Here is a 12,596-nt window from a genome sequence, read left to right on the forward strand (position 1 = left end):
AAAAAAACTAAAACTAAAAAATAATAATAATAAAAATATTAAAAAATTATTATTTTTTAAATAAATTAAAACATTAAATAAAAACACAATTTTTCTTTCTTTTTTTTTTTTTAAATAAAAACGAAAAAATAACTGAAAATTACAAAAACATTTTTTTAAAAAAAAAACAAAAGAAAAAAAAAAAAGAAGAACCAGTTTTTAATTATTATTATTACTTTTGAATTTTTTTTGTTATTTTATCTTTTTTTAATAATTTTTTTTTAGTTTTTATTTTATTTAATAATTTTTTGAAGAATATTTTTGTTTTTGTTTTTTTTTGAACTAATAGCATGTGCTATTATTGAATCTAAAAGCCCAAAGGCTTACATCTTGAGAAATGAGGGACAGACCCCCCACACTCTTAAGCCAGAAGGATCTGACTTAAAAAAACAGCTGCCTAAGTAGAATCCCAAATTTTACTAGAATTACAATTAAGCCCCCCTTACAAAAAAAATTTCAATAAAATTTGAGCCATACATAAGCAAATCGTACATAGAAACTAAGGAATAGACAAACACATCTAACAGAAAAATCAACCAAAGTCGGCAGTAGAGCATTGTCATCACTGGATTCCAGCGCGTGTACGGCACGCGTCTCCTCCGAAGCTACCAAACAATAGATCGGCCTCCCTGAATTCGGGCACCACCTTTGCAGGGCAAAAAGAGGCAGAGCGTGACCGTCACGCACTGGTCGAAGAATATTTTTGTTATTAGAAGGACATTGACAATTTTTTGTACTTTAAGAACATACACTAACACAATTAATAGATTAAAAAGAAAATTAATAATATAATAATAATTTAAGGGGTTTAAGTGTACTCTTTCCTTAAAAAATTGCTGACGGTTGAGCTCCCACACAGAAAGCTGCATTCAATCAGTGAGTTGGGGTGAAGGCAAGACCAACTTTATGGTAGACTTGATTCCGGAAAGACTTGACTCAGTTTGTACCCCACCAAATAAAAGCCCAATAGAATGGTATAGCGCCCAAAGAAGCGACTTTCAGGTTCCCAAGGAACATGGAGACCAGTCATCGTTGGAGTTTCCTCAGCTTCAGCTTCAGCTTCAATTTAATTAGCTTCATTATTCTCCTCTCCCTGTCATTCATCTTTGCCTCCTACGCCTCTCTCCTCTCCAACCCACCCCTTCTCGGAATCCACCCTCTCGGTACCACTCTCTCTCTGACTAAGCTCGTGCTATATTAGCCTCAGAATGGTTGTCTTTGGGGCCTGTTAAATGGGTTTTCGGAGATATTTGAGCATACCCAGATGACCAATCGGTATGTTCTTATGTGATTTCCACTGAATTCTTGAATTTGAAGTTGTTTCTGTTGTGGTTGCAGATGAGAAGTATTATCAGTCAGACGTGATCAAGTGCAAGGACGGATCAAAATCCTTCACCAGAGACCGTGTCAATGACGATTTCTGTGACTGCGTTGACGGGACTGACGAGCCCGGTATCCACTCACATTCAATTTAGAAGTGATTTTACTGTAAATTTAGAAATCTCTACGCATGGATATGAATAATGGTTACTATAGTTAATTCAGAACTTTGATTCCAATTAATTAGGTGTTGAATGTTTTGTCCACATGAAAAAGAATGTTGATACTGACGAGTGTACAAAATTTCCTCTAGTTATTCGGGCAGATTAGACTTCAGCATTTGTTTTCAAGATTCTAATTTATTTTTCCACTGTCATATATTATGGGTGAATCTAATTGCTAATATCATCAAATCTACAAAGTTTTTGTTTTGTATGATAAAATAAATCAGAGCAATCAGGTAAAGGGTTTTATGCCTTTCCATAATTTTAATGTGACATGGTTATGTTGCAATCTGGAGTCTTGTACATGAACTTATGTAGAAGATTTGGAATTAATGAAATTATCACTTTTCTCATGCTGGACGTGTACTTCATTGGATAGTCCTAGTGGTAATCCTCGGAAACCAGTTAAGGGAGATCAAACAGGTATGAGGTCCAGAAATTGGACAGTCGTAGCGGATTGTTTTGGTTTTGTTAATGGATGCTCCTAAAGTGATTGTGTTTTACTCCATTATTAATGCAAATAAGAGATGGATTCTGATTGTGAGAAGTCTGGTGAAACGTTGACTGGAATCTCATCTTTACGTTTAATGATGGTACTGTTGTTCTCTTTGAGCAAAGTAACTGCCTTTCTTTTGGGAGCAGAGGAGCTAGTCATCCTGTAATTTGGATCATCACAACATTACTTGCTCACAAAATTCTTAACTGTCCTGTTGGTCGTCTGGTTACACCCAGAGGAGGTGTTTTTGTGGAAGTTACAATTTTTTCATATTCCAATCTCAATTCTTTGTTTTCATTAATCTAGATTCTTGCATAAAAATGTAATGGTAAATTGCACCCGTACCTGTAGTTAAATAAAGTTTTATTTACATCCCCTGGATTTCTAATTTTTCTAATCATACTCCCTGTAACTTTTATAATCATATCTCCTGTGGTATTCAATTATTCTAATAAACTATTTCCATCCTTCAAATCATTAAGGACGAATATTTACATGAGATGCAAGTACCCTCACAAACTCAACCACTCACATTGTTCTTTTATAACATCCTTATAGCATCAAATTATTCTTATGTGATTTATTTTCTGTAATGATTTTAAATGGCAAGTAAATGAGAATAGTTCATTAGGAAAATTGGAACTAGAGTGAAGTCAGAGTTAATCATTCGAACCTTTCAATTCTTAGATGTGGATCTTGGACCTATGAATGGGGGATATTCCCAAAACTCACAAAATCGACGAAGGAAAAAAGAGTATAGGCCTAAATAGAACTACATCAAACCACAGTGAATGTAGATGTGGTGTTGGGCCTGCTTTTTCGTATCCGTTTGGCCTAGGGAAGGGGGGGGGGGGGGGGGGTTCCTCCCTCTTTTCAGTGGGTTTTGTTTCCACCGAGGTCGTTCTCCTCGGTGTATGGGCGTTCTCCTCAATTTTTACCTGGTATGTCTTGGAGGGACCAGTAGTCTTCTTGGGTCTTCAAGGTCGGTGAATCTTCGAAGGGAGATAATCCTGAGGGAGGGGTTGTTGTATACCCCATGGTAGTGCAAGATGCTAGGTCGTGTTTTGATACAATGGGGGTTTCTTTCAAGGGGACTGAGAAGGGTTTTCTGGATTTCTTGACTTTAGTAAATGAGGGGCAGTGCTCTGTCTTTGCTCCTAAGCGAAAAGGGAAAAGAGAGGTCAAGAATCTAGAATACTCATTCAATTTCGATGCTAGGGGTGTTGGTTTAGCCGGGTTAAAGTCAAGAGGGTCCTTGCTATTCTGTAAAGTAGCCCATGTTCTTTGAGTGCTCTGGGTTTTTGTGGTTGGGTTGGGGGTTTCTTCTATCTTTTGGGTTTTTTCGGGTGTTCTTCCTTTGTTTTCCGTTTCTCTTTTGTTTTGGTGTCCTTGTACACTCCCTATATGCGCCTTTTCGCTTTTTAATGCTATTTCTTTTTTTACCTATAAAAAAAAAGTGTTGTGCATTATATTGAAAATCAAGGATTTTCTATTTATCTTGCTCTTCAACAACGTTTATATTATGACAACTCATTTGATCTTGTATATTGCATTTTCAGGAACTTCAGCCTGTCCGGCAGGGAAATTTTATTGTAGAAATGTGGGAAGTACACCTCAGTTTATATTTTCTTCTCGCGTTAATGATCGATTTTGTGGTGGGTAATATCATTTTAATTAGTATATTGTCCTTGTACTAGATCTGGATACTGATTAGGGCTTTAATTTGTTTTCATTCAAATCCCACAACTGTCAAGTCTCTTGTTTTCCTGATCTTGCTGGGTGCTCTTTATTGTATACTTCTTGTGTACTTAGGTTGCGTCCCTTGTGCTTTTAATAAATTTGCTTTGCCTAAAAGAAATTTGCTTTAAATCTTGGAGACTTTAAGTGGCAAAAACCTGTGTTAGGAACCAGGCCTTTGCTTGAATGGGATTGATGAATGATCTCGATGCAGCAAGCTGAGATAGTTGAATTAGATGTCATGTCAGTTCCTCCTAATGGAAGATATGTTTGTTGTGGGCTTCATGGTGGTGGAGCCCTTTTGTTGAAGGTCTAAATGATCCATTGATATGCGGCTTGCACAGCTAGGATGGCATGTTTCCTAAGATCAAATTCTACTTGCTGGTCATGTTGTTTCCATATTTGATTTTAGATGTGTGAACCATTTAAATTGTTTCCTCGCTAGAAGAGATGGTCATAATTAAGTGTTTAATAAGATTCTAAAGTTATTTTGGCTTAATCTGAGTTATCTATACCACTCCAGTCCCATTTCACGTAGAACCCGATTATTTATTTATTTATTTATTTTTTTTTTTGGGGGGGGGGGGGGGGATGGATGCTGTCTAGTTTGAGCTCTACTTACGGATTCAATGCTTTCTAGATTGCTGTGATGGAAGTGATGAATATGATGGTAGGATCAGTTGTCCCAAGACATGCATCATCGGTGGGAATATTGACTACAAGATTGGCAGTCATGTCTCAACTGTTCATGATCCGGGCTTTATTGATGCAAAAGAAACCAAAAATAGAGCTAATTTGGAGGACTTGATTCAAAAGCTTAAAGGTATTTTTTTCGTTCACTGTAGTTTAAGTGCAGTTGAAGATTATATATTAGTTGATATGGGTTTTGTGGTTCCAGGCCTGAAGGCAATAATAATCCTACAGGTGATTCTTGTTGGTGGTGTTGTGTTTTACGTTTACCGGATATTCAATCGTGGTGCAAGATCTTAAAGAAGACGTTATCGTTGAAGAAATCCACCAACCAAAATGCAGCTGACTGATTTATTTTGGTGAGAATAGTTTCCCTGTTTTGCAATTGATTTGAATTCCCCTATCTTCTCCTCCCGTTTTTGAAATATATTCAGATCCTATAATTTTGATTGGCTGATTTCATAATTCCTTCTCTCACATATGTTTTAAGACTTTCAGTGCATAGAATGCTTTGTTGTGGGGGTTCTTTCTTCTAGATTTGACCATTCTTTCTTGTTTTCCAGGCCTGTCGAGCTACAGACTTGATTTCAAAGTCTGTTGCATCAGTACGAGTATTTGCTGCTGGGCAAGGAACCAAATAGTGCACAAATATTTGGAAGATATGAAAAGCTTTAACACAAAGGCAACGGAACTGATTTTGAGCTCCCTATCATGGATAGTCTACACAAAGTATGACAAAAAGAATTGCTTTCTCACTTCGAAAACGATAGTAGTACAGAAGGAATTTGGTTATACTTGTTTCCCTCTAAAACTAACATTTCTTACCACTGAAATAAGGTGTGAACTTAGCTTGGGACTGCATGCATATCCCTTGTATTTGATCTTCTGTATAGAGGCTCTAATCCCCCACTGAAATAAGTATGCAATTGAAATGATTTCAAAGGCTTTTCACAGTCTGCTATTGAGCTATTGGGAAACTGCTACCCGACAATCAGCATCTACCTCAAACTGAAACATGATGTCTTGTATTATTGATGAACAAAATACTGCAATCCCTTCATCCCATTTTTAATATATTGTTTATCAGCTTTCGAGAGTGACGATGGAAGTATTTTTAATACTCGCGGGTACCATTTAGTTACACTTTGTCTTCCCAAACTAACATCTCATTTATATTTGTACCTTTAAACTCGCTTACTGCAAATTGTCCTTACGAATTACCATTTTGTTTCAAGTTGCACCTTGAGTCAGATTAGGCTGTTAAAGTTGGTAGATTCCGTAGTGTGACAATAGCCATATACGCAATACATGTATTATAGGGTAAAATTATACTTTGCCGTCCCGAATTGTCACATCATTTGCACTTATACCTCAAAACTTTAACTCAACTTGCCCTGCCTGCATTTGACTTGTTTCTAGACTTTTTCATAGAATCAACTTTGGGCTCTGTTTTTTTGGGTGACCCTAGGTGCTAGGAACAAAATGATAGTACGTAAAAGCAAGTTGCAGTGACTCAAGGTTTAGAGGTGCGAGTGCAAAAAATGATGGTAGTTTGGGTAGGCAAAGTGTAATTTAGCCTATAATTTATCTATTTTTAGTACGTTTAGTACGAGCAATTCACTCCAATGTAAAACTAACTTTTTGTCACTTTTCTTTTCTTTTTTTTTTTTTCTTTTTTTTTGAGAAAAGTATGCTTACTCTCCTCAAACTTACAACCAAATTGTAAATTTTTCATAAACTTTAAAAAGTTACAATTGACCCCCAAACTATCTACTTTTTTACTTAGCCTATATGCTAGAATTTTTTGTTAAATCTGTCGAAAAATAAATAAATGTCCATTATATTCCAATAATTTATTTGAAAATACAATTATGCCCTTAAAGCAAAAACAAAAAAGGTTTCCTAGCCATGGAGACCCACATGACAATGCCACAATGGGTCTCTCCTATTATTTTCGTTTCTAACTTTTTTTTTTTTTTTTTTTCAAATGTCATATAGAGGTATTATTGTCGATTATTATTATTATTATTATTATTATTATTATATTAAATTCGCATATGATTTAATAAAAAATTAGACTAAGGGTGCGTTTGGGATTGCGATTTCGTAGAGAAAAAGTGCGATTTTAAACCAAATCGCAGAAAATTAACCGTTTGGAAATTGCGTTTTTAAAAAATTGCGATTTAAAAATACAGAAAAGTGCTTATTCAAATCGTAAGTAATGTGGTGCTTTTTTGAAAACACAGTATTTTAAAAGGCTAACCTGCGATTTTAAAGATCAAACTGCGATTTTGCCAAACGTTTAACTGCGTTTTTAAAAATCACTTTTTTAAATCGTTATTTTAAAATCGCTATTTTTAAAGCACACTTTTTAAAATCGCAAACCCAAACAGACCCTAAGTAAAAGGGCTAAGTAGTTTGTGGGGTCAATTTCAATTTTTTAAAGTTTGGGAGAAATTGCAATTTAGGCGTAAGTTTGAGGGGTTAAGTGTATGTGTTTTTACCTCAACCGAAAATCAATCAAAACCTAAAGACCAATGATTTTTTTGAATTTTTTCTTTCGTATTCAAGAGAACATAAATAAGTGTGATTGTGACGGTCCGACGGACAACATCAAAGAAGATCAACCTTGCCCCTCCAACCCTCAGAGACTCAGTAAGAGCTCAAGTGCATATGATATCCAACAACCTCAACCTGAAGCACTGTAGCATCGGAGATCGTTGAGGAAGCCATCTAGTACACAATCCACAATCCCATTTCTTGGCTACCTGATCATTGTATGCAGCACACTACCTGTTTGACAATATTCCTCCGAGAAAGCTGGGTTTTTGAATTGCATGGAGGTCTGAGTAGATTTTCGTTGGTTTTCACTCACTGGATTTTCATTTGCATAAGCACTACCTGAGTTACGTTAATTTTGTGCAGTTGCTTACATGGGCTCATTTCGATTTCGTTAATCTTTGCCATATAACCAATGCCAAACTCTGCGACCTTCGCATTGATGAAGCATAAGATACTGTTTTGTCATACTATATGTTTACTTATCTTCTATGTATTGGATCTCCATGTCATACAATTTTCCAAATTTTGTCGCTAAAAAGACCAAGCTCTGCAGGTTTTCTGTTGTAACAAGCATGCTGCCGCACTAGGATATTAATCTTTTGCAACAATGAATATGATAATGAAAGCAGCAAACCTTCGCAAATCTCTTCCGGATTTTCATTATCGTCTCTTCCAGTTTCCTTCAATTCATACATACTCCTCACTGCAACCGCTAGAAGAAGCTGTCAAAGCTGCAGTCGAAGTCAAATCCTACCAACAAATTCCTGAACTTATTTCCTCAAAAGAAGCTTGCCGAAAAGGAAATCCATTCTCGTTCCTCTCGACCTTTCCCCTGAACCTCAGAACCAAAATTATTGATGAAATTTTGCAGTCCTTTATCCATCTTAGACCCCGCTCTCGCCCCCAGATTGCTTATGCGTGCCTGCTTTCATACACTCTCCAAAGCTCCAAACCCCTCCCTCTTGCACTGGCAATCATCCAAAGAATCCTGCACTCTGGCTGCGTTCCTGTCCCCCAAACTCGCCTCCTCCTCTCTTCTGCATGGCTGGAGCGCCGGGGCCAATCGGAGTCTGTCCCTAACATCCTGGTGGAGATGCAATCAATTGGATATTGTCCTGACTGTGGCACATGTAATTACCTTATATCATCTCTCTGTGCTGTTGATAAGTTGGCCGAGGCAGTTAAAGTCTTGAAGGGCATGGGTGGGGCAGGATGTGTTCCTGATCTGGAGAGTTATGGCATTGTGATAAGGGCAATGTGCAGAGTCAGAAAAACTGCTGATGCAGCAGAGATGCTGAAGCAAATGGTGGTGAGAATGGGATTAACACCAAGGCAGGAAACAGTGGTGAAAGTGGCAGCGGCATTGCAGGCAAACAAAGAGATATGGAAAGCAGTTGAGATGGTTGAATTCTTGGAGAGAGAGGGTTGCACTGTTGGCTTTGAAAGCTATGAGTTGGTCGTTGAGGGTTGCTTGGAGTGTGGTGAGTATTATTTGGCAGGAAAGGTGGTGATGGGGATGATGGAGAGAGGGTTTATACCATATATAAGGGTCAGGCAAAAAGTGGTTGAGAGACTCACTAGTATTGGGGAATGGGAGCTTGCTTGTTCTGTGAGGCAAAGATTTGCAGAATTAAGGTCTTAGCACATTGTAGGTCTTCTGGGAGTGGGTTAATTATAGTTTTCAGTATGAAAAATACTAGGTATATTTTGCAACAGATATGTGGAATCTGAACTATGGGTTGCATGTTTTTTTCTCAGCCACCTTGCTGCATTACCGTCGATGAAAAATCCTTCTCTGCATACAATGCTCAAAAGAGGGCATTGGAGATAAAATCCATCGTCCTGTGGTGATGCTCATCTCTGCATACAATGATCAAAGAGGGTGTTGGAGTTGAAATCCATTGTCCTGTGCTGTTATAGCAGAACAAGTTTGTGTTTTTCAAAGATACACTATATGTAAAATTATGAAACTTGGCAGGAGAAAACATGCTCATTATGCGCATTATAATGAAAATCCAGACTGAGATTGAGAATCAAGAGTGTTAATGGAAGGCTTCTGTTGATTTGTCCAATTCCTGATTTCTTTTTCTTTCTGCAACATACTGATGGTCCAATATTTGGGTCAGCATGAACTTCAGAACTTGTCTTATTCAGAGTGCTTGCTTGATCGAATTCAAGCAGCAATGCCGGTGTGCTTAGGCCTGGCTCAAGTATTCGAGATTTGGGCCTCTGTTGCTTCATTCAAATTACTCTTCAGCTCAGGATATATCCATATACCTATTAAAGATACAAATTTTCTGGGTCTTTATTTTATTTTATATTTTGATATTTGTAGTGATACTAACTTATCATTCCCGAAACTACTATGCATTACGAATTCAACGGCACCAAGGTGATTTTTTTTTTTTTTTTTTTTAATTAGAGATCAAGCTTATAGACAATGACTAAAGCTATAATTTTTAACATGATTCGCAAATTTGATACAAACTCAATATAAAATTATTAAGTTAGAATTGAGGGATCTCACACGTTTAATTAAATGGGTCGAATTAAAGTTGAGCTATATAATCTTATACCTATACTTCGACACAATCTAAACTCGACATGCGAAATTTACGGTTGATAGTTTTTTACACGACATAATACCCAATTGACAATGCCCCCAAATATTGGACCATCAGTATGTTGCTGGTCTAAAATTGATGCATAGCTGACCAACCAGAACTTGCATCTGCAAAACCCAAAATATCTTAAGGTTCAGAATCCTCTTGTTGATTCCTATCTTCTTGGCAACCAATATAGTCAATTTGGGGAAAAACATCAAAGAAAAAAACTAGGGGATTTTGAGTAAATAAATGATGATACGGATTGATTGTTCCGTGTTATAATCTGGAAGAACAGCCTTTGTTTCTTGATATGCTTCATATACAATGATACTTCGCCCATATTATTTTCCCTACTATGCTTTGTATAAATATCAAATGTTCTTAATTTCAGTTCCATAGTTGCATCTTTTATTTGAAGTTTACATAAAATTATTACTTGACATTAACTTATTAAGCTAACTTCCTGTTGTTCTACAACCAGAAAACGCAAATTAACTGACCATGAGAGGGTAGCTAGCCTCCATGGCAATGCCACAAATTCCTTGCTTATCTTTGGAATCACGCTTCATTCTTATATAACCAGATTGACCCCAGCCAGTGCCCCATGAATTCTTCACAAGCCAGTACCTTGTACCATCATCTTCTTCTCCATAGCCTACTGCTGTGACTCCATGATTGAGTTGGTTTCCACACTGGCCAGTGAAGATACCTTCTGAATAGAATTGAAATTCGTAACTACCAGCATCTATGGCAACAGAGACAGGTTGCTTAGCAACTGCAGCTTGTAGGCGTTTCGCATCATTGACAGGTACCCTCTCATAGCTGCTTATTGTCACTGAATGCGTTTTTTCTTTGGTTTTGTTGCATTTGCCTTTTGATCCTTTGTAAGGATAATCATTTTCTCTTGTGAGTCCACCATTCTTTTTGATGAACTCAAATGCTTTGTCCATGTATCCACCATTGCAGCCTTCGTTATACGAGTCACTATCACAGTCCACAAGCTCTTGTTCTGACAGAGATATCAAATTTCCTGTTTTGATTTTATTGATACCTTCCACAGCTGCCACTGCAGAGAATGCCCAACAACTTCCTGAATCAAAAGGTAAGTATTATCAGATCTTGTTTGTCTGCAACCTTTTGGATTAAGATGTGCCAATATTAGATTAGATATGTAAAAACAACCTTTGCAATTTTAGTATTCCTACTATTGGTAATTGTGTATGTATCAAAAACTGTAATGGAGTCAGGGCTTGGGCATCATGATGTTAGTTGGAATTTTTTAAAACATAAATCTCATGGAAGAGCCTCTAGTCACAGCTGAAATTACTCTGATGGCCTATTTCATCATCACCATCATCATCAGCATCTATAAGTTATGGTTGTTTCCTATCTTCTAGGAACTCTCAAGTATCATAATGGCAAGATATTCCTGCGGAACTGAATTAGGTATATAATCAAATATTTAGTTCAAAAGTTAAAAAAAATAAGGGTTAAATACCTTATTTGTACCTGAGTTTTCAGTTTCTTTAAATTTAGTACTCAAGTTTTCATTTGTTTCATAAGTAGTACTTGAGTTTAGGGGTAAAAATCATTTTGGTACTTCTGTTACATTTTCCGTCCAAATATTAACTGTCTGCCACGTGTCAACCTCAGCGGTTCACATGTGGCACTACATAAAAAAAAATTAAAAAAAAAAAAATAAATAAAAAAAATTAAAAAAAGTATTCAGCCACCCCCCTTCACCCAAGATTTTTATTTTTTACTTTCTAATTTTTTTTTTTTATATAGTACCATGTGTCAACCTCAGCGGTTGACACGTGGCAGACCGTTAATATTTGAACGGAAAATGTAACAGAAGTACCAAAATAGTTTTTACCCCTAAACTTAGGTACCACCTATGAAACAAATGAAAATTCAGGTGCTAAATTTAAAAAAACTGAAAACTCAAGTACTAATAAGGTATTTAACTGAAAAAATAAAGCAATAATATATTTTTGGTTGTAAATTATTCTTGTTGTCTTTAACTATGCACATTAAGTACAAATATAGTTGGGAAAAACATGATTCCTACCGCATTGGCCTTGATCCTTAATTCTAGTAACAGCACCTTTCTCTCTCCAATCCACACTAATTGGCAAATCCTCAATTTTGTCATAGCTGAAGTTTGTCTTTGAATGCCACGTGGTTTGAAATCCCAAATAGGTAGCTTTGAACTCGGCATTTGTCATGTCTGCAAATTTATTATCAGTTACCTGGAATGATAAATTTTGGGAATTGATAGAGCTGATGAACTGGACATTTGATTGGTAAATGCCAAAACGCAATTCCCACTCGTCTTTATTCTTGTATCTTCGGCCGTGCCGTTCCACCCAGCTTTCATACCTCTCTCTCATGGCTTTTGGGTCGTACACTGTAGGCCTACACTGCTCAGAACACGCGCTTAAAGGTATCCATAGAATCCACACAATCAAAAGAGTGAAGCTGGCATTTCTTAATGTGGTAGGAGTTTCCATGGCTAACTTGGAATATAGATAGAGAATGGGATCTTGTGTCTAGCTAGTATGCTTATAACTGAAATACATTAATCCTAACATGTGTAAAGTTCCATGTTTAAATTGGCTTCGTTTTGCAGCTCATTTATGCTTGCTCATACATTTAAGGTGTTTCAGTTGTGTTGTATTGTGCTTTGTTCATGTCTTTTGCGCTTCTGAATTTTAGTAAGGCAAGTAATTTATAGTTCAATGTCCCAGTAGGGCAGCTAAGGTGTCCAGGTTGGTTGTTTATTTTGGTAAGCTTAAGATGGCTCACTCATCTAACTTGAATCAATTCATGGTGGTGGTTTCGGTATGATTAAACCTGTAAATGCTAGTTTCTTTAGGATTGTTTGTTCTGAGCCTGATGTCGCCAGTTTAGACCTCAACC

The 12,596-nt window shown here is 36.7% G+C and overlaps 3 protein-coding genes across 4 annotated transcripts; 2 read left to right on the top strand and 1 right to left on the bottom strand.

Annotated features, from left to right (window-relative positions):
• Positions 1 to 899: 899 nt before the first annotated feature.
• Positions 900 to 5,452, top strand: LOC133860081 (glucosidase 2 subunit beta). Of its 2 annotated transcripts, none has more exons than XM_062295729.1 (6): positions 900 to 1,202; positions 1,378 to 1,491; positions 3,639 to 3,734; positions 4,457 to 4,639; positions 4,741 to 4,865; positions 5,070 to 5,452. In XM_062295729.1, the coding sequence occupies exons 1-5, from the start codon at positions 1,055 to 1,057 to the stop codon at positions 4,854 to 4,856; spliced, it is 657 nt and encodes a 218-aa protein (XP_062151713.1). In that variant the 5' UTR covers positions 900 to 1,054; the 3' UTR covers positions 4,857 to 4,865; positions 5,070 to 5,452. The 2 variants fall into 2 exon arrangements, with proteins under 2 accessions (XP_062151713.1, XP_062151714.1); XM_062295730.1 differs by having other exon boundaries at positions 905 to 1,202; positions 4,715 to 4,865.
• Positions 5,453 to 7,045: 1,593 nt separating this feature from the next.
• LOC133862009 (pentatricopeptide repeat-containing protein At1g06270) lies at positions 7,046 to 9,140 on the top strand. Its single transcript, XM_062297845.1, has 2 exons — positions 7,046 to 7,349; positions 7,622 to 9,140. Exon 2 carries the CDS (start codon positions 7,676 to 7,678, stop codon positions 8,708 to 8,710), a length of 1,035 nt encoding a protein of 344 aa, XP_062153829.1. The 5' UTR covers positions 7,046 to 7,349; positions 7,622 to 7,675; the 3' UTR covers positions 8,711 to 9,140.
• Positions 8,923 to 12,187, bottom strand: LOC133860283 (ervatamin-B-like). The gene is made up of 4 exons (XM_062295920.1): positions 11,746 to 12,187; positions 10,175 to 10,764; positions 9,172 to 9,303; positions 8,923 to 8,979 (listed from the first exon to the last, which is right to left on the bottom strand). Exons 1-4 carry the CDS (start codon positions 12,185 to 12,187, stop codon positions 8,923 to 8,925), a joined length of 1,221 nt encoding a protein of 406 aa, XP_062151904.1.
• Between the last annotated feature and the right edge of the window lie 409 nt (positions 12,188 to 12,596).

Source organism: Alnus glutinosa, chromosome 2 (assembly GCF_958979055.1).
Source record: "Alnus glutinosa chromosome 2, dhAlnGlut1.1, whole genome shotgun sequence".
NCBI classification, from domain to species: domain Eukaryota; kingdom Viridiplantae; phylum Streptophyta; class Magnoliopsida; order Fagales; family Betulaceae; genus Alnus; species Alnus glutinosa.